Source organism: Schistocerca cancellata, chromosome 3 (assembly GCF_023864275.1).
Source record: "Schistocerca cancellata isolate TAMUIC-IGC-003103 chromosome 3, iqSchCanc2.1, whole genome shotgun sequence".
In the NCBI taxonomy this organism is placed as follows: Eukaryota; Metazoa; Arthropoda; class Insecta; order Orthoptera; family Acrididae; genus Schistocerca; species Schistocerca cancellata.
In genome coordinates this window covers 509,487,133-509,508,336 of record NC_064628.1, presented here as the reverse complement: position 1 = coordinate 509,508,336, position 21,204 = coordinate 509,487,133, and the positions used below count along the sequence as shown (strand labels likewise).

Genomic DNA, 21,204 nt, shown 5'->3' with positions numbered 1-21,204 from the left:
GGCTGTGTTTTTTATGAATGATAGCATGGAGAGAGCTGATGGTTTACTAGTGATTTTAATCCGTGTCTCTGGTTGAAAATAGGCAAAATATGGGACAATAATACATCGAACTACTAATCCCTATTATCCTTTCACCATATCCATCGATGCTGGTGTCGTCCCCATAAGTGCAGTGGCCACAATATGGTTAGTTACAGTAGGAGGAATTTCTGCCCTGAAAACAAGTAAAATAACTTCTTCATCCTAACGCAACAGAAACAAGCAGCACTCTGTGGCATTAGGGAGACGTACATAATGTTTTACCATACTTCACATATTTCTCTTGATCTGTTGCCTGATTCATCTGAATAAGATACCTGTATATCCTCTCCTGCTTTCTCGGATATCCCTTTCCCTACAAACATTTTGACGCACTAGATTACGCTTATTGTATATCTTTCGTTCCACCGCGACTTACAATTCAGAACTAGCATCACCACATGATGAATTATGAACTTGATTTGTCACTTCTTCCATGACTAGTACTACTTTATGATTAGCGTCAACATACTTTTATTATATACTTCTTTATATCTCCAGGCTAACGGTTTTACCTACAGGGCCACACGCACTATTTGTCTCATCTCCTTCTACTACTACTGCTACTACTACTACTACTACTAATTCACAGCTACCTTCAACGTATGATGAGTTACCCACATTAGTGACTTCTTCCCGTTTTTGTTTTACGTCCTCCAGGTCATTTTATGGTAATTATTATTATCGTCATCACTTTTCTCTTCTGCTTCTTATGACTAAAAAGAAGAATTGCGCACCAACCTTAGTTTATCAGTTAAAGTATCTGCCTCTTTTCTCGGGAAATCCTCCTAATAAATCACTTCCTTCATTCCTTATAGAAGATGATACCTACCTATTTGTTTGACCTGCTTGCTTCATACATGTTTACATTTACACTGATTCTTTTCCTTTATCTCTTCCTTCCCACTCCCCTGCCCCCCACGCCCGCCATCCTATGTCTATATCACTTTCGATTTCAAGATTTAACTATCTCAGTAATTTACTGCTTATGTTGCGAATGACTTGGACATAGGTGAACACATACTTCTGTCATTTGAATATGCAGCATCTCATTGTGTCGGTCTAACAGAATTCCTCACTTCACCAGCATTCCGTTCCTTACAGTGCGCAAAAATTAGTGCCAGCTACTACTAAGGTGGACTGTATCAGTGGGATACCTTCAGCTGTGAACGTAAAGCAAATATCCTCTTCAACAGCTCTATTTTTGGTTCCCATGAAACCTACGACTGGCTGATTACACACTGGGGAAGCTGAAGTATCCACTTACTTCTATTTTGTTCCCAAATTTTTGATAACAAACTTATTTAATTACTCGTGTCGAAAATAAATAATTGGTTTTCAGAATAATCTTTTTCAACTGCCTTTGAGATACTTCATTCCCGTTCTTCTTTTCCCATAAACAGTTCGTCCTGTATTGACTGCCACCCTTGCTGTTTAAGAAATTCGTTTTTAAAATCGTTATAAGTTTGAGAGATCCTTGGCATAGGCATGGTGTGAGCATTCTATGTGATCTCTATAATACAGCTATGACCCTTATTGAATTTCAACCGTCCTGACTACCATGATCCTGATCATTGTTCTTAATAATCCTGTTACTCCATTCAATATGGTTCCCTTTATGAATATTACTAGGGCTAAAAGTATTATTATTATTGTTATTATTATTATTAACATTGTGACTATGGTATTTGTCATCATTCCATCTCTGTCTGTTTCTCATCTTGGAATAATTTAGGTTACTATACCCATTGTAATATTTCCCATCATCCCTTTATCCAATCTTCCCCCTTTACTGGATTTATTTCCATTGCCTTTATCTTCCTTTCAGTTAGAGGTTCTCTTTTCACGTTACCTTTGTCTATAGTCAAATACTCTATCTGGACTAACAACTCTAATAGGGGTGGACATGCGTCCAGGTTTCGCCCAACAATCGTTCTCACACCTTATCACGTAAGCCTGTAATTAAGAGCAAATACATTTCATTGACTGGCTCATCCAAGAACAACACTTGGTTCAAATAATACTCAACTGATAGCGCTGTGGTCCAAATAACTCTAACTTTAGTCTTGTCCGACCAGTACTTGCCCTGGTGAAATCTTCAACAGTGGAAAATCGATTTCCACTGCGCAGTGTCTTCTGCTAAATGGATTATTGTAAACTTTTTGCTTTCGTAATTGTCATTACGAGGGAAAAGCTTCTTAAAAAGACTTAAGAATAAGCACATGGTGCACTGAACCCTTCGGTTTAAACTGTGGTCAGTAACGCCTACTAGACTTCGCCCGTAATTTTAATTCCTCCAAAACATCCCACCGACTAGACTTTGACCTTCGCGTCTGATCATGACTCACATTATTATTGGATGACCTGTTGTTGATATCAAATTCCCTATTCGATTTAGTTCTTTTACACGAAAAACTCATTTCTATTAAACTGTTACATCAACTTCTCAGTCAATCGTCCTTGGTTCTTCTCTGTTCGAGATACCATCTTTTCCCGAGATCATGAATTTGGGCTTGAACACCAAGACTATTTTTAGACACGTTTTAGTTAACGTCCCTCAGTAAAAGGCCTATCGGCTTTTTTAATATTCTTTGGCCTTTTTTCATTTCACTGAGAAGTGTCGCCAGTTCTCCTAAGTTAACACTGCAGTAGTTACCACCTTATCACCTTCTATGTCGTTATTATTTAACTTTCTCTATGACTTTTAATCTCCTACAGACCATTTCCGATTCCGGTTTTTAAATCCCCCTGGCCCTTTTTAACTCTGTTTTTACTTTCGATAAAAATGACTTTTCTTTCATGTCCGTTTCTTAATTATTTAACTAGCGAGACAAATTCAAAAATACTAGAATTCTCTCAAAATATTATCACAACTAACAATAAATCACTGTTAGGAGACTAATGATCAAAAGATAAACTTGAATGTGACACCCTACACACACAAGACACAAATAATAAAATCGCTCCTAGTAAGAAGGTAATATTTTAAAGTCTCTGATACTAAGGTTAATGGACCGTATTGTTTCAAGTTCCTCTGTGGTAGAGGATGGAGACTAGCAGGCTGTATTTCGTCTGAAAGTCTCGCTTAAAATATTCCTTCTTATCCTCGACACTGCAATTTCCTGTTGTCAACCTGAACACACTTGCCAATAACTTTGACTTATGTCGACTATATATTCTCCCTCGACAATCGTAGGCTGTTTCTGGCATCGAGTGATAATTTAATATTCAATTTAATCAAAAGAAATATATATTAACCAGTTGTCTTACTCTAACTATAATTAATTTAATAATGATTATATCAGAAACAAGCTGGTAATCTATGCTAAGCACAATTATTACGAGTTGGTATCAAACAGCCACTACAGATTTTCTCCTATTCTGTTTACTTGCTGGTTAAGTTGCCTAGATACATCCTGGAATCCGGTGTCACCACTTGCTGTAATGCAGCGGATGTGAACGGTTTATAAGCATGCTAGTTAACACACGGAGAAGGCGTTAAACTATCAATAGCAAACAACTATGATCAGTGATCTACACGCCTCGTAATAAGACCCCAGTAAAATTTAAAGATTTAAATTAACGTCCCTGTTCAAGGATACAATGCATGAAATTTACTTAATAAGCTTGTGGAATAACATCAGACGAAGTACCTTCTAATTTCCTAGGTTCTAGAACATAGGTGTGCTGTTAAATTTTTTGGGGGGTAAAGTTCTAAAAGTAGGAGAATAGATATTCAGCTATCTTGCCCTAGTTTTAAATATTGTACCAGTACTACTTAGATCGCAGAGGTACTTTAAATTAAGCAACTATGTTAATACTTTAATTATACCGCTTCTGCTCTCAAGTGTAAATGATCATCTGCGCAGTGTGTGTAGAAAAACCTCATATTCAGTAATCTTAAATATGTGTAGTATTGCCAGATTTTTCGCAAAACACGAGATACAAAAAATACGATTAGTTAACTGAAGCATTTCTCAGACAAATGCCTAGACTACACCATTAACAGTAACCTTCAATTACCCCAGATGAAAGGCCCAATTTTTTATTTTATATTCAAAAGCAGGAAGACTCAAATGAAAATTTACTTCCTATTTCCTCTGTTTTTAGTAACGCTTACAAAATTACTAGCGGTTCCCTTTCTTTTGTTCAAAGCTTAAATCCCCGTACGTAAAACTCAACTATCGACCAGTCAGAGATATAATTAAAGTAGAAGCCCTCTCGGTAGTTCTTTGCTCGTAAGCCAACTAATATATTTGTTTACCAATATGACAGTATACATGTGATGTGTTACGACAGCGAAAGTGACCTGTGACCACTGGAGACAGTGTGTAACGCCGGAAATGCATATCCTCCTATTTCCATCTATTGCACTGCAAATTTTTTTCTTATTTTGTTACCTGAAGATATAACATTTCTGTGTCTTTGTATATTGTGATTGTTTTACTATTTGTATATATATGCATTTATGTCGATGTATAAATGGTTTGTTTTGTGAATATTATTTGTATTTACACGCTGGGTCTGGCCTAGGGAAAACTATACTATCGAACGAATACATCGATAGGTCGTGTGGAGAACGAAAGTGTTTAGGATCTCTGGTAGTGTTAACTCCGCCGCGTGGAGCGCGGGCAGAGGGAGAGTCTGGCTGGGGTGGGGCAGTGGAGCAGGTGTGTTCTGTGACGCTCCCGCGAGTTGCCTCGCTTTCGGGGTTTGGCAGCATGTAATTGCGCTCGACTTGCTATGATAGTTTCTGACATGGTGTCGCGGACGGGAAGCATTAGCTGGCGCACATCAAGAGCCCATTTCGCCTGGTGACCATGTCGAGAAGAAGGCGCGCCAACATCCAGCTTCTGCAACAGCGACGGCCGACAATGAGTGACTGTTGCCACGTCCTCGATCGACGGCTTCAAACCTTCAATCAACCAACAAGGAAGACTGGAAGCACATAAAGTTTTAGAACTGTGTGGCAGACCTCAGCTTTTCAAACTGTTCCATTTTCGTAACTAAATTACAGCAACGTAGCATGAACCTTTGTTACTCATTGTCCCAATTGCATTACCAAGCAGGGTCCCTTCCTTTTCCGGAATGAACCCGAGTGTCGTTGAAATTCAAACACCACCATCATTCGATTTCACTGCTTTAATTTCAAAGTTCAGTTAAGGTATTCATAGCTGGCTACAATATTTAGATTACACAAGCACAAATTAAGAGTGCGAGTTTTGTTACCGTCTTTTAGCTTACCTGTGACTGCAGCTCAGCTTGGTACGTACTAAATTTTACTATTGTTAATTGTTCAGAATCATTTAATTCAAGTTCAAAGTTAAATCACTTATTTCTAAATTGTGTAGATTCAAGTAGCTTTTGAAATGATTGTTGAGGTAGTCCAAGACTAATCGTATTTTACTGAATTTCGATGTGCTTCAGAACGAAAGCTCACTATTAACTTCACTCACTAAATTAACTTTCGATTTTCCGGTTTTATTAATTCTTTTGCTAAATTAAGTCAGAGTGTAGCGAAATTTACTACTTCTGACAAACTTTCAGTTTTCACACTGCACGTGTCAACCTTCAGTTGCCACGCTTCTAGTGCTAATTATATGTGTAATAACCTTTCTTTTTCACTTACTATAGTAATTGTCCTTAGGACTGGCGACCGTAATTTCCCCCAAATCTCAAATACGTAATTACCGCTAGTTAATTGTTAACGTAACGGCCGCACATTTACTTTCTTTATTAACTTTATCCCTTTTCAAAATTAATTTCCACCTGTTTCATTAGCATTTTTCCATTCATTTAGATGTAACCCTTTCCTCCCTCTTTACCAACAGATTAACTTCGGTGACGATTGCTTTTCCCAAATTTCCATTAGGTACACGCGGTTTAATTTTTCACTGTCATTAAGGTCGATAAGTGAGGGGGAGGTTACAAGTGCCACAAGTTCCTCCAAAAAAAGTAACACAAAACACACAAATGTCATACTAACTAATGTAAATCCACCCGATGATGGAGGTTTAAACATTTGAAACGCCTCGTGGAAAGAAATAAAACAGTTACTGGTAACAGTAAACTTGTTGTTTCACTTAATGTCAATAACAGTCACGGCAAAGCCTAACCTAAAATGCTCGCATTTAAAGTGCCTCTTTTTCATTATACCAGTCATGTGCCCGCAAAAACTGTCTTCAGTACTAAAAATTACAGTGCTTATATTAACAAAATGGTGTCGGAGACAATTTTGAATGTTTTTCTGTTCTTGGGTGCGTATTTGCTTGAGTAATACGACGCATAAGCGTGTTTTGCGTTTATATATTTCAAATAACCAAACAGAGAAGGAGTTTATGTGAGAAGCATAGCTACCTAATCCGTTGAATTCCACTTTTACTGTATTTGTATCGAAAACAAATGAATCTAGAACTCCGAAACCAATGCTTGTTTGCTTACTTGTAGCAGTCTGCTTTTTTTTCTTTAAATTTCAAGTTTCAACTCGTGTTCATAACATTTGTGACGTTCACGCTTGCAGAAACTTGCCTACGTATTCTTTGCTAGCCTATAAACGTGTGCAATGAGGAAAGAATCAAGGCAAGCTGTCGTACCTTGCACATATCAACAAAGTGAACGATTATTGAAATGTCAATGAAACAGACATATAACACGTCAGCCTCAGTTGTAAATAGAAACCAATCTTAACCTAGGTTTCAGTCAAAATTATTCGGCCTTAGTGTCAATAGCTTCTGAAGAAGGCCAAATTATTTTGGCTGAAACCTAGGTAAAGATTGGTCTCTATGTGCAACTGCGGCTGACGTGTTATATGTTTAATTATCACAGTTGCTGACGGGGCTGCACGATGTTAAAAATTCTCAAAGAAACAGAACTACATAGAGGTATATATCCATGCAGAATAGAGTTCTTGTTTCATTAGATTGTCAGAGCTTCTTACTCAGGTCGATTGACAACTTCTTACTAATCGAACGCTTCTCTCATTGCTCTTCTTAAGCTCACTTTCGCTTCGTTCAGCTTTTGTTTGTCAGCTAGGTTTTTACTTCTCTTGGACCTGAGATGAAGTGCTCTTTGTTTACGTAGCGCTTTTCTAACGCGGCTATTAAACTATGGTGGATCTTTCCCATCCGTTAAAACTTAACTCGCAACATACTTATGTAGGGCATATTGAACGATGCCTTAGAGTTTTTTTTCCATTTGTTCTCCACATCTTCGTCCTTATTACCGAATATTTGATGCTGACTGCTCAGATATTCTGAAATTTGTATCTGGTCACCCTTCCTGAGCAAAGATATCTTTCTACCTTTCTTAACATTCCTTGTAGGACCTGTCGTCATAGATGCTGTCACTGCCTTATGATCACTGATACCTTCTTCTACGTTAACTGATTCGGTAAGTTCAGGTCTGTTTGTTGCCGGAAGGTCTAAGACGTTACCTTCACGAGTTGGTTCTCTCACTATATTCTCAAGGTAACTTTAGGACAAGACACCCAGAACAATGCCACACGATTCCCTGTCTCTGGCACCACTTTTGATGGCATAACACTTCCAATCTATACCTGGCAAGCTGAAGTCACCCCCTATTGCAACGGCATGATCAGGAAAATTACTAATGATATTCTGCAAGTTCCGTCTGAAGCACTCTACAACTATTTCCTGTGAATAAGTGCTGTCAAACGCCTTGGCACTGAATGTATGTGCTTGTTGGTTACATCTGAATCAGTATTATTCCATTCCCGCAGAATAATGTCTTTCAGTCTTGTTTTACTGTAATGTTGTGCTACCTGAAGTTATGTTGCAATTCTTGCCAGATAATCTCGGGTGACTGGGGTGGTGTGTTGAGTGTATGTGTGTTGCGGTGATCCATAACCTAGCAACTTCCGAGGTATGCTCTGGATCCTTATTTGAGTACTTCTTTGCAGCTTTTCTTGCAGTATATTATTATAAACATACTTGTTCATGTTGCCAGCAATAAGAGCTATCTCATCCACACCACTTGATGCCGTATGCCCCCATACCATTACGATGCCGCCACTTCCCCCACCCCTCATTTTTTACCATAACTTCCATATTTTTAGGATACTAATCAGTATTCTTCTGCCTTCACACTTGTAATCGACCATGATTTCCGTATACATAGAAGTTGCTTTCATGTGATGATAACACACGAACCCCAAACCGAATTTCTTCGTTAAACACCCATTGGCGAATACTAAACGCTTGTTCTTCACTCACGTACGTTTTTGGTATTGGTGTTCTGGAACCGTACCAAATACTGTTCAGAACTGTACGAACTGTTTTTTCATCAACCATCTTCCTTTTCTAAGGTGTTCTTACAGATGTTCTCTAATAGCTATTGCTATTATTCTGACATTTTTGCTTCGTCATTTTCAGTACTTGTCTTTTATATCAAGACTACGTTGTGGCACATCGCCTGTCCTACGCTGATTCATTATGGTATTCCTCATTTTATAGAACTGGATAACGCACTACACATTGGACGGATTCCCGTGTACAGCTACTCTAGATTCCGTAAACGTCTTATTTTGATCACACATCTGGAAGGTGAACGTTGTTTCTCCTAGGATAGTCTCTTTTCCTTTCCGTCCTTTGTGGACTTTTCTCACTCGTAGCTGAACTTGCTTGTGTACTGCATGACGGCAGTCAAGAATGTAGAGTTCTGAACTTACGAATGCTAACATTTCCATTGTTTACTTTGTTTACTGCTGAGTCATAGAGCGCGGTTGAATACTTAGTCCACAAGATATCGTAACATTGTTATCGGAAATCACATTTTGAATAATATACACGTATTCTTATACATACTGTGTATGTGTTTAAAACACACAATAACGCATTAATGGAATCAAGAAATGATAGTTTCGAATTCTATGTTGATCAATTCAGCATCTAAAGCTTCATATCCAGAGATTTTAATACTTTCGCCCGCATCTATATGCTTTACAATATTGCGCCATTTCGCTCGGATAAACTTTTGAAAAATTAGTACCTATTCTTGTGAGGTTCTTTCGAGCTTTTGATTATACTCGTAGAAAACGTGAGGGTTTTGGCATATCGATAGTTCTAAAGTAGGAAATATTGTCAGTGTAGGTAACTTAAGACAACCTATCAATATTAGCAAGAGCTTCTATCTCTAAAAAGGTTTTTATTTCCAAATATATGTGATCATTTTACGATTACGTATGTATAAGATTAACATAGTTTTCAGTGCTTAAATTTGATACGTATACAAAATAAGAAACATTCTGTAATGATGTACTGTATGCTTCTGATTCTAAACATATGGGTATAAATCCCTAAACCCATTGTCTGACTGACTTAAATATATTATACCACATAAGTTATATAGATACTGGTTAATGTCTCTCAACTATACACAAACTAATAACTGTCATTAAACATACTGATGTGCATATTTCCCTAAAGACCAAACGTACCTCCGCCAGAAAGTTAAAATCGAACAGTTGTCTGATTAGAAACCAATCCTAAATATCCGCTATAGGTCAATAGAGCGTACCATAAACCCGTCTAAACTAAATCTGATGTATCAAGAAATGCAAATCTACTCCTAAACCACTGGATTGATTTCAACGAAACATGGTACAAATGTCATTTACTGTCTGGAAAGAATAATTATTAGCCCAAGAACCATATACCCCTCAAACGAAATGGGGTGAAAAAGAGGCATCCAGAAGACACGCAAATAGCCACACTATAATCATCCAAAGTTTGAGAATGAGAGAACTTACTGACTTGGAACAAAATTAACACTTAATGTCAATGACTTATGAGATTTTTTTTTATTCCTGAAATCCCCCACTAAATGATAAAAGGGTAAAGTTTACCGCTTGTTACATTTTCGCTATTTATCCCGTTAAACTGCCTCATCAGACATGTCATTTTAATTTATTACATCTTTACTACTAACTCTGTTTGCAACAGATTTTGCGTGTGTATTCATATACTCCACAAGAAATACTTGCAAAAATATATCACTATAGGACACATATTTTAGAAGATATGACGTCATAAACTACAGGGAGCATTCGCTAGAGAAGATACAGGTGAAATATGTACATAAATACGTATGTACTATGTTACATATAGGTGAAACATATGTATGATCCCATCAAGCCATAATTAAAAAGCTCCTCCTGAACTCCTGGGGGATGACAACGTGGTGACTGGGAGAGATGGGGGAAGGAGAAGATAGACAGACAGAAAGGTGGAAAGAGGAGATGGTCACAGATAAGGAGGGGAAGAGATGGACAGAATGAATGGGAGGAGGAAATTGCCAGAAAGAAGGAGATGGAGAAAAGGAAGAGGAGAATATGGACAGAGAAAGGAGGTGGGAGGAGAGAACTGAGATACAGCAAGGAGGAGATAGAGAAGGATGAGAGCAGGATACGGCGTAAGAGAAGGGGAGAGGAGGTTGGCAAATGGAAGAGCTGATGAGCAGCGCGAAGGGAGGTGAAGAAGGATGGAGAGAAAGGGAAGGATCAGATTTAAAGGGGGAGGAAGAGGAGAGGATTGATAGCGATACAGGTAGAAGGAGGTGGACTGAGAGAGAAGGAGTAGGAGATGGACAGAGAGGGGCTGGAGGAAGTGCACAGAGAGAGTTTGGAGGAGGAAATGGATGGAGATAGGAGGAAAGACGAGATGGACTAATAGAAGATTGGAATAAATAATACCCAGGCAACACCAGGTACTCAGCTAGTTTTAAACAGGGGAATTAAATACGCTCTGAAATCCATTATTTCCAAGAAACAGCTAGACTTACTGAAATTGAATTTGAAATTGTCAGATTATGCACCAAGGAAAATCTGAAAGCTTTAAACACAGACAGGCCGAACTGAAGTTGTGGGTAGCAGAGAGTGTTGTCCATATCAATGAAAAAGTTGTCATCCTAAGATGTAACTACCACCAAAGCTGACAAGGGAAACTATTCAGTGTTACTTAATAGGTCAGAATAAACTGAAAAAGTATCTACATTCATCCATGTTGAATTTCCCAACTACCAAACAATCACACAGTTAAATATTCTTTAGAAGTGAAGATCATTATTAAAATTGACAATCTATATTTACGGATAGCAGTTCCAAATACCTCACAAATATGAATATCGTCGCACCAAAACTGTAAGGGCTATATAAGCTTCATAAAGCTAGTATTAAAATAATACTTATATTGTCTTCAATTTCAGCAACTTGCTAGAAATAAGTAATAATTTGGAAAACTTAATTTGCCTGCTTTACTTTCTATTTTTGAGCCATCAGTCTTCTGACAGGTACGATGCAGCTCACCACAAATTCTTCTCCTGTTCCAAACTCTTCATCTCATTAGCACTTGCAATCTACATCCACAGTTGCTTGCTGCATGTATTCGTTTACAGTTTTTACCCTCTACAGCTCCCTCTAGTACGATGGAAGTTATTACCCGATGTCTTAACGGATGTTCTATCATTCTGTCCCTTCTTCTTGTAGGTGTTTTCCACATGGTTCTTTCCTTTCCAATTTTATACAGAGCCTCCTCATTCCTTACCTTATCAGTCCACCTAATTTTCAACATTCGTCTGTAGCACTACATCCCAAATTCTTTGGTTCTGTTCCTGTCTTCCCTTAGTCCATGTTTCACCACGAAACAATGCCGTGCTCCAAACGTACCTTATCAGAAATTTCTTCCTCAGATTGATATCCGTTCACCTAGAATTTTAATTCCACTGCTGAACCATTCTTTTATTTCCATCATTGCTTAAGACTACATCCTTGACTTATTTCCTTTTCAATCCGAGCACTTCGTTCTTGGTCTTCGGCTCTTATTATGCCCTCTTGGCTCTTGCACATGTTGTGTATTATTCCTCTCACCCTACAGCTTACTGCTATTGTCCTCAGAATTTCGAACATATTGCACGATTTTACATTGTCGAACTTTTTTCCAGTTCGACAAATCCTATGAGAGTGCCTTAATTTTTCTTTAGTATTGGATCCATATCAATCGCTACATCAGAATTGTCTCTTTATCTTTCCTAATGCCAAACTAAACGTCATCTAAAAGATCCTCAGTTTTCTGCTACATTCTTCTTTCATTCTTGTCATCAACTTGGATGCATGAGCTGTTAAGCTGACTGTGTGATAATTCTCACGCTTGTTAGCCCTTGCGGTATTCGGGATTGTGTGGATAATATTTTTTCGGAAGTCAGATGGTATATCGCCAGCCTCATCCATTCTAAACATCAACGTGAACAGTCGTTTGTTTGCCTCTTCCCGCATTCATTTTAGAAATTCTGTTGGTATGTTATCTACCCCTTCTGCCTTACTTGATCCTATGTCTTCCAAAGCTCTTTAAATTCTGATTCTAGTACTGGATCCCCTATTTCTCTAAACCTACTCCTGTCCTTGCTTCTATGAATTCAGACAAATCTTCTCTTTCATAGAGGTCTTCAATGTACTCTTTCCCCCTATCCACTCTCTAATCTGCATTTAACAGCGGCATTCCCGTTGCACTCTTAATGTTACCACCCTTGCTTTTAATGTCATCGAAGGTTGTTTTGACGTTCCTGTATGCTGAGTCAGCCCTTCCGACAGCCATTTCTTTTTCGATTTCTTCACATTTTTCATTCAGCCATTTCGTCTTAGATTCCCTGCACTTCCTATTATGTCATTCCCCAGTGGCTTGTATCTCTGCATTCCCCAATTTCCCTGAACATTTTTATACTTTCTTCTTTCATCGATCAACTGAACCATTCTTCTGTTACCCAAGGTTTCTTTGCAGTTATCTTCTTAGTACGTACGTTTTTCTTTCCATCTTTTGTGACTGCCCTGTTAGAGATGTCAATTCCTCTTCAACTGCATTGCCTGCTGAGCTATTCCTTTTTGCAGTATCTACAGCCTTAGAGAAATTCAAGCGTATCTCTCCATTTCTTAGTACCTATGTATCCACTTCTTTGCGTATTGATTTTCCCTGACTTGTCTCTTAAACTTCAGCCTACGCTTCATCACTACTATATTGTTATCTGAGTCTATATCTGCTCCTGGGTGCGCCTTACAATCCAGTATCTGATTCTTGAATTACTGTCTGACTATGATGTAATCTAAGTGAAATCTTCCCGTATCTCCCGGCCTTTTTCAAGTATAACTCTTCCTCTTGTGATTCTTGGACAGAGTATTCGCAGTTACTAGATGAAATTTATCACATAATTTAAACAGTCTTTCTCCTCTCTCATTTCCGTAACCCTTTCTTCTACTCCTTCCCTTACAACCACATTCCAGTCCCCCATGACTATTAGATTTTCATCTTCCTTTACGTACTGAATTAGCCGTTCAATATCCTCACATACTTTCTCTATCTCTTCTTCATCTCCGGCTTGCGACTTCGGCATGTATACCTGAACTATCGTTGTCGGTGTTGTCGATTTTGTTGAGAACAACTGTATCATTGAATTGTTCACAGTATCACACTCCCTGCCCTACGTACCCACTCATAACGAATACTATTCCTGTTATACCATTTTCTGCTGCTGTTAATGTTACCTTATATTCATCTCAGCATAAACCCCTGTCTTCTTTCCATTTCACTTCACTGACCCCCACTGTATCTAGATTGAGCCTTTGCGTTTCTGTTTCCAGATTTCCTAGCTTCCCTACCACGTTCAGGTAGAACGTGGTCCTTTCGGTGTTTATTCAGTCTTTTTCTCATGGTCACCTCCCCTTGGCAGTCCCCTCCCGTAGATCCGAATGGGGGACTATTCCGGAATATTTTGCTAGTGGGGAGGTCATCACTACTATTTTTCAAATAGAGGTCACATGTCCTGTTGTATGTGTCTTTATTGCAGTTGTTTCCATTGCCTTCTCCATCCTCATGTCGTTGGTCATTGCCAGTTCTTCTACTTTTAAGGGCAGTTTCCCACTTCATGGGCAAGACAGCGGCCTGTACCTCTGTTCGCTCCTCCACTCTCTTTGCCAAAGCCACTGGCAGAATGAGGGTGACAGCTTATGCCGGAACTCTCCATCCACCAATGGTAATTTATTTCAAAGTTTAAGCAGTGGCGGTGTTCGAACCCAGGACCGAGTATGTTTTGATTACTAATCAAAGATACTGCCCGTAGACCACGGTTGATAACTTGCATGCTTTCGTCAAGAAACTAAAAGAGGTACCTATTCCTTAAAACAGCTAAGTTAGTCTCGTTTGATGTCAGCAGCCTATTTTCCAACATTCCTGTTAGAAAAGCTATGAAACGTTTAAGAGTCGTTATATGAAACCAAAACAAATCCAGTGGAAATATATAAGACTGACAACGACGTTATGCTTAAAGTGATATTATTTCCAATTTCAACAGCATCCTCTGTTTGCTGAAGAGTTTGTGGATACTTTTGAATAAAAACTTTTAGGTAAATAGTAACTATGTTCTAAAATACAGCACTGAAGGAGCTATGTGGATGACCTACTGTGTTTGTAGACAGATTCCCAGAATTCTGTGATACACTGTGTTTGTAGACAGGCACAATCATACAGTTAAACAGATGAGGGGCTGAGACCATAATGGCCTAAAGCACAATGTAATCTATTTTGAGATTGTAACATGGACGCATGCTCCTGGTACCTGTTGACATTATTCTTAACCAGTTGTATCTATATCTATAGTCCCACACTGTGTATATGCACACTCATGAAAAACTTATCCACGTCTCACATACCCCTTTCCATGTGGGTCCAAAGCGCAAAGTATAATACTGTTGATCAGCGCTATTCGATTGTTATCTAGGATTGGCAATATAATTTAGTGTCTGTATTCATGTATTTCGTAATCGGCAGTATTTCAGCAGTTTTATCTGAGCCTTAAGTCACAGAATGTGTGTAATGAAAATGATGATAACGAGGGCCATAAAGTACTGGAATGGGTTACGACTGGGTGTGTGTGTGTGTGTGTGTGTGTGTGTGTGTGTGTGTGTGTGTGGCATTTAGTATCTGTCCTGTATATTCTGAGTCTAGTTTTATATCAATTACTAGCGAGACAACTGTCAAAAGACACTATTGTCAATAGCCCATAAATGAAAATATTGTGAATTAACATCAATAATAAATATAATCCTAAATCTTAATTAATATATCATAATTTCAAGTGGATATACTATTTTTCCTAGGAGATATGGGGTGTTGAGGTTGGTTGAAAAACTAGTCAGACTGCTGGTTTGTCTACAAATTTGACTTTCAAAAACATATATTTTCCAAAACTTTGTGTCTGTGCTTTGGGCCCTTATTGTTCTCATTGTCTCAAATTTATTCAACATGTAAATTCATAGACAGTAAAATTAAGTTCAAGAGGGAGTTGGGAGTAGACACAGTCAACTGCTTAGACCTTACCGTTGACGCCAACAAGCAAAAATATTCAAGATATAGAGGAAAGTAATTCTACAAACACAATAATAGCTGCCGATTCCAAAAATTCTGTGACACACTTACTCGCAGACTTCCATTATATAGTGCACCGCTTGTATCTATAACATAAACCAAAGAATAGTTTGAAAATGATTTAGAAATGATTAAAGATATTGCCCATAACAGTGGTCATAGTTCTACCCCAAGCCAAACACATTTCGAAGAAAAAAGAGAAAGGAGATAACAATACTTCTAGATCCTCCTCAGAAGGGACTCAATCGCACTGACAACAAATATGCTCCCATGTAATGTGTAGGTAGAATATTACAGATACTTGCCAGAAGATTAAAATCCAGGATATATGCACCACTTTTCTACGCTAGGAATACTGTTGTCCATATTCTGTTCAGTAGTAAAGATAATATTCAATTTTTACTACAGGATTAAATTTGTAAGATTTCCAACTATTTGTCTGACTAATTAAATGTAGACCAAGCAAGTCTAGCCCTAACTATTAGACCGACGACATGAAAGTAGAATGAGGAAGCGGATCTACAGTATATGTGATGTTGTTGCAGTGGTTTCAAAATGGAGTAAAATTTCCAGAGAACTTGGCAGCATGAGCCCAGTTATCTGTAGGACGTTCTGTCCTCGCTAAGGTGGATGAACTCACTGATTCTGTTGGGAAAGCTTTCATAAAGCCATTGTATTCATTCGTGAGGCAAGCTCGCAAATAATTGTTATAACTGGTCTTCGATATTGTGGATACTGGCATTGGGACAGAGTTGATATCCGAACTGGTCCCATTTCAGAACAGCGAATCATCATTTAAGGCATGGCGCACGGGCACAGCATCTCTACATATGCAACCGCTTGTGTTGAGGTGTTAACGGGAGGCTCGGCATATGACGGCAATTCCCTAGTCCGGTTGCTGCTAGTCCGGCCTAGTTGTGTGGGATGACAGTACGTTGCAAGGAGTCCAGCACTCGTTCTCAGACGGCAGACGCAGACGTCCAGGGTTTACTAAGTGCTTGGTGCATAAAACGGCGATTCTGCTTTGTGGTGATCAGAAGCAGTCGACTGAAACATTGATGACAAGTATGTCTGCCATCGCGTTTGTATGTAACAAATCATGGGACCACTTCCAAATCGGAATGTCCCACAGATCTGAAAACTGCACGATTCGATGGCTCCCCAAATTGAAATCCACAGTTAGGCCCAATTGAATCTCTGTCAAGTGCTGATAACGTCTTCTCATACGAATGTGTGGCATCTCCGTGCCCTTCACAGTGATCAGTTAACATCTGACGCCGTTCACGTTCCTTATAACACGCCAGGCTTGGTAACAACACTACATATCGAAAACGCTTATAAACGCTGGTGATCGTTGTACCTGCACACAGAATTGCAGCTCTTATCGATTACAGACCCACCGATGGTGTGTATGTCTAAGAAACTACATGAACATCTGAACATGTATTCCGAGTGCTCCACTTATTTTGTCAAACAGTGCAATGTGCTATATGTAAATAGTATAACTATACCCCACTCCCCAGACTGGGCTGACTCCTTCCTGCCACCTGCTCGCTCCTGTTATGCCTCTTCATCGCTTTCAGCAGCAGTTTTATGTATATTACTTATTAGTCTGTAGTAGAACTCACCTGATCTGTTTTGGCCGTTATATTCTTATACGTTAAACTTTTAATGTAATATAAGGTTTATTTGTTTATGCCTAATTTGAATCTATTTCAATATATTTATCAATACACTTAATGACAGTTATCATTTCGTGGATAATTGGTGTATTACAACATTTTTACTTCAGTCGGTAACTTAAGGGAACTGTGCTCATGCCTTTAAAATCGAAAACATCATTATAGCATATTCTTTGTTTTGTACAAATAATTTAATTAAGGATTGCAGTTTGTGTTTTTTATTGATATGTTATCGTAAAATAGTCTTGTATATTTGGAAATAATAGTATTTGTACACATAGCATTTCTCGCTGATGTTAAGTGGACTGTCAGTTCAGACTTCAGTTGTTTGATGAGGGCTCAGGAAACAAAATCTGGTCCTGACGAAATGTAAAACAAATCTCAGTTGTGGATGATCAGTACAGTGTATTTCAGTTTTTAATTTTATTTTAATTATAATGTTATTTCGATTCTTTTGGTGGCGTAAAAATTTCCGTTTTTCCACATAGCTCACTATCAAAAATGAGAGATTACTGCTTGTTGCGCTAAGAAATGCAAGAATTTTTAACTGGTAATATAAGTAGATAGATAATACCGTAGGAACAAGTAAGGAATAGAACAGGCAAGGGACCAGTAAGTGGGACAATATTGAAGAACATAATCGCTTTCATACAACAAATATTATTGCAAAATGGCAGGACAAAGGCATCTAGTGCCAACAAAATTTATCTGAGCTGCAACAATATTTCTAAAATAAACAGTAGGCAGAATACCGGATAACATTCTATGACCACCTTCTCAGAGATGTCCTCAAGTTTCGCAGTGGGCGACACCCAGAGTGGAACAAGAGTATCGGACTGTATACAATATTGAGAGAAATTTGATCAGTAATTCAACTAAAAGCTCGCCAATGTTACAGTCAACAAAAAATTTCGCACAGAATGATAGTATAGCATCGCAATTGACCCTATTCAGTAATAAACGCTCGTCAACTTGTCCATTAAATGAACAGTTCGAAGAATACAATGTAGAGAACAACATCAACGACAAGTACAATACATCAAACCAAATAATTATTAATCTATAATTTAACCCGTCATTGCATTAGCCTGGGCTGTGCTTCAGTGTCGAAAATTCTATAGCAAGTATTTTACTTTGGCTAGGGTTTATTTCAACTGTGATGGTATTTTCAAGAGCAACAATATTCACGTCTCAGATGATGAAAACATATACTACTACCTCACCTCACTCTACTACTAACGATTCTCTCTTACCTTGGGTGTCGTAATAATACTATGTCACATTATATGCTGAATGATGCGCATTTCTTGGCACTTTCGAGATTTGCTGGCCTACATGTTGGAGTCTGAAACAGGATGTGTTTTCAACACGGCCATGCACAGTCTCTCTTTGGTATTGCAGTCTTTAATTACCCGAAAAATATAGTCCCTGTGGATTGGAAGGGGAGAACCACTGCCATCACCAGATTTCACTCATATGGACATCTTCCTATGGGCTCACATGCCATCATTAGTGTTGAAACCGGTTGTTAAGACCCTTGCAGTCTACACGTCGTACAACTGACAAAAAGACATCTGAGATAGGCTGCAAAATTTCATGAACTGTCGTAAGACATGGGTAGAGTGAGACGGTCGTCACATTCTACAGTTGCTACCAGCTGTAAGTTGCTGTAAGGTACAAGTTGTTACAGGTTCTACTACCGTGTGCATAACTTTGACGCTTAAGGTCTGAGACTTCCTGTATATGACATCTCTCTTGACCTTTGCCTTGTAATGTGAATAACGAGAGTGGCGATGTCTACGGCTGCTGTCCGGACAATGGGAGCACCGCCGGACTCGGCTGTCCAGGGTCCGCTGCAGGAGGCAAGGTCGTGTGGAAGGTCGCCGGGCGTGGCTCTGCAGGTATATAAACCCAGGCCTTCCTCTGGTCTGCACAGTCTGCACCGCCGACTCAACGCACTCAACATGTACAAGCTGGTGAGTCGCCGGGGAGCCTCGTTTCCTGCTGGCTTCATCAGTTTTATTTCACGTCCACGTCACCTACGAAGTGGTGAAAATACTAATCAACAAAATGGGGGGCGGGGGGGAGGGGTGGTGATTTATTCTGTAGTGTATCTTCCATTTGTAAAATGGCAACCGATTTTATTGCCAGTTACCAACATTAGACTTTCTTAATAAAAAAATATATCACATTACTCAACTAAAGTACTCTTTAGGAAACGCGCAACATATGTTTAGGACATCCGCAGCTTAATTTTGTAATAGAGTCACATAATTAATCGCTTCAGTTGTAAATAGTTTTATTGGTTTAAAATCACGATCAACCTAGTGTTCACAGTGTGCGGCGGCTGCACACCTCACGGTGAAAGTTATCTTACGTTGTTCGGTGACGTTCTTTTAACATTTTTCTCTCTTTTTTCTTCCTTCGACGGCTCACATTTCTTAGGTCATGTTGTGGATATCTGGTGCGACATCCGTGCTTTTATTCTGACTAACCTGACTGTATTAACCCCATATTTATAGTCGGACCGAGACTCACCACAGTAATCATAAAAAAGGTGTTAATTGTCACACAGTCGCTTGTTATAGTTTCTTCATTTTCTCTTCTGCGGTCCTGTACTCCTGAAGGTGGACATATAATTTCCCGAAACCGGTCGTCATCTTGAAACAATAAAATTATTTAAACTGAAGCGGCTAATTATATGACTCTACTTTACGGAACAAATACAAATAATTTTTCTATATAAAGTATGGTACAAACTGCAATATTAAAACATAAGCAGTCTCTTACTCGTCTCTTGCTCGTTTTACATAGGTGTCATACTTACGTACCACAGTAAATTGCCCATTCTCCTGGCAAGTAGAGGTCAAAGCTATTCATTGAATAACATCAGACTGACGTCTGAAATGATGACAGAGCCACGCAGGGACAAAATTTTCTTAAGTCGTGAAGTAAAAGATGTATAACTCTTTTTATGATGTTGGTACTAGCTCCTATCAACAATATTTCGGAAATATCTGACGTAGTGTCGACAGCTGCCTGTAATTACCAAGCTATGAAAATATGATGACATATTTTGGTTCCTGAATGCAAAATATGATGTTTAAGTAATTCTGTTTACATGTGACAGAATGACCCGTTTACAGTTATAAAATTGGTGAAAAAGAAAGGACATTTCTTCTTTAGCGTAGTCCTCCGGTTTTCTTCTTCAGGGATTTATTGTTTGTGCGAGCGTAGCCTTCAATAAAGGCAGTCATCTTCGATGAAATCTTTCCAAACTCAAGTGAAACACCGTGTTTTATAAATTAACGTTTCAATTACTTCTACAATAGAGGCAGAAATATTGATTAATGAGGTAACATGAGGATGCGGTCGCATACCATTCGAGTAATCAAAATTATATCTATCTATCACTGAACTATACCGATTTTATAGAGTAAATAATGCTTTCTGTAATGAATTCCACGGAGCTAATCACTTTCGCTAGTGTGAGTGCTCCGCTCACGTAACAAACAAGAACAATTGAATGTATCAGAGTAGTTGGGATCTTTCCAGAATGAGATTTCACTCTGCACCGGAGTGTGCGCTGATGTGAAACCATGGATTTCCGCTATCATGCGATCATGCGAGTTACTCTGTTTTCATAGGGTATTACCTACAATAGAAGCAGCAACACCTGAAGGAAGCTGATGAAGTTGTTTCTGAAACAGAGGTTATTAATAACGTTCAGTGTGCTTAAGAAAAGAAATAGTATACACCATATGATTGTTTTATGTCACCTAAGTGACAGTACAAGAATACAGTACATAATCGTTAGTTCCTTATTTTGCTGACGTTACCGTGAATACGTTAGGTGGAATCACTGGATTCTTCGCACTATTTTAGTCGAGTGATTGACATCATATTGAGCTACTGGTAAAGAGTCTGACTGTCATGACAGTGAATTTTCAATTTCATTTTCGATAGGTTAGTCTGTAATTGTAACACATGACCTGAAGAAGGCAGCTGGCCCAAAACTG

General features: G+C 38.6%; 1 protein-coding gene across 11 annotated transcripts in view; it reads left to right on the top strand.

Moving 5' to 3' along the window:
• Window positions 1-21,204, top strand: part of LOC126175303 (cuticle protein 16.5-like) — a 147,371-nt gene that overhangs the window by 91,907 nt on the left and 34,260 nt on the right. The window contains exon 1 of one of the 11 annotated variants that reach the window (XM_049921983.1): window positions 19,133-19,161. The exons of the other annotated variants lie outside the window; for them this stretch is intronic. Within the exon in view, the coding sequence (XP_049777940.1) occupies window positions 19,150-19,161 (12 nt within the window). The 5' untranslated portion in view covers window positions 19,133-19,149. Of the gene's footprint in view, window positions 1-19,132; window positions 19,162-21,204 lie in introns of those variants that run through there. 11 annotated transcript variants of the gene reach the window in all.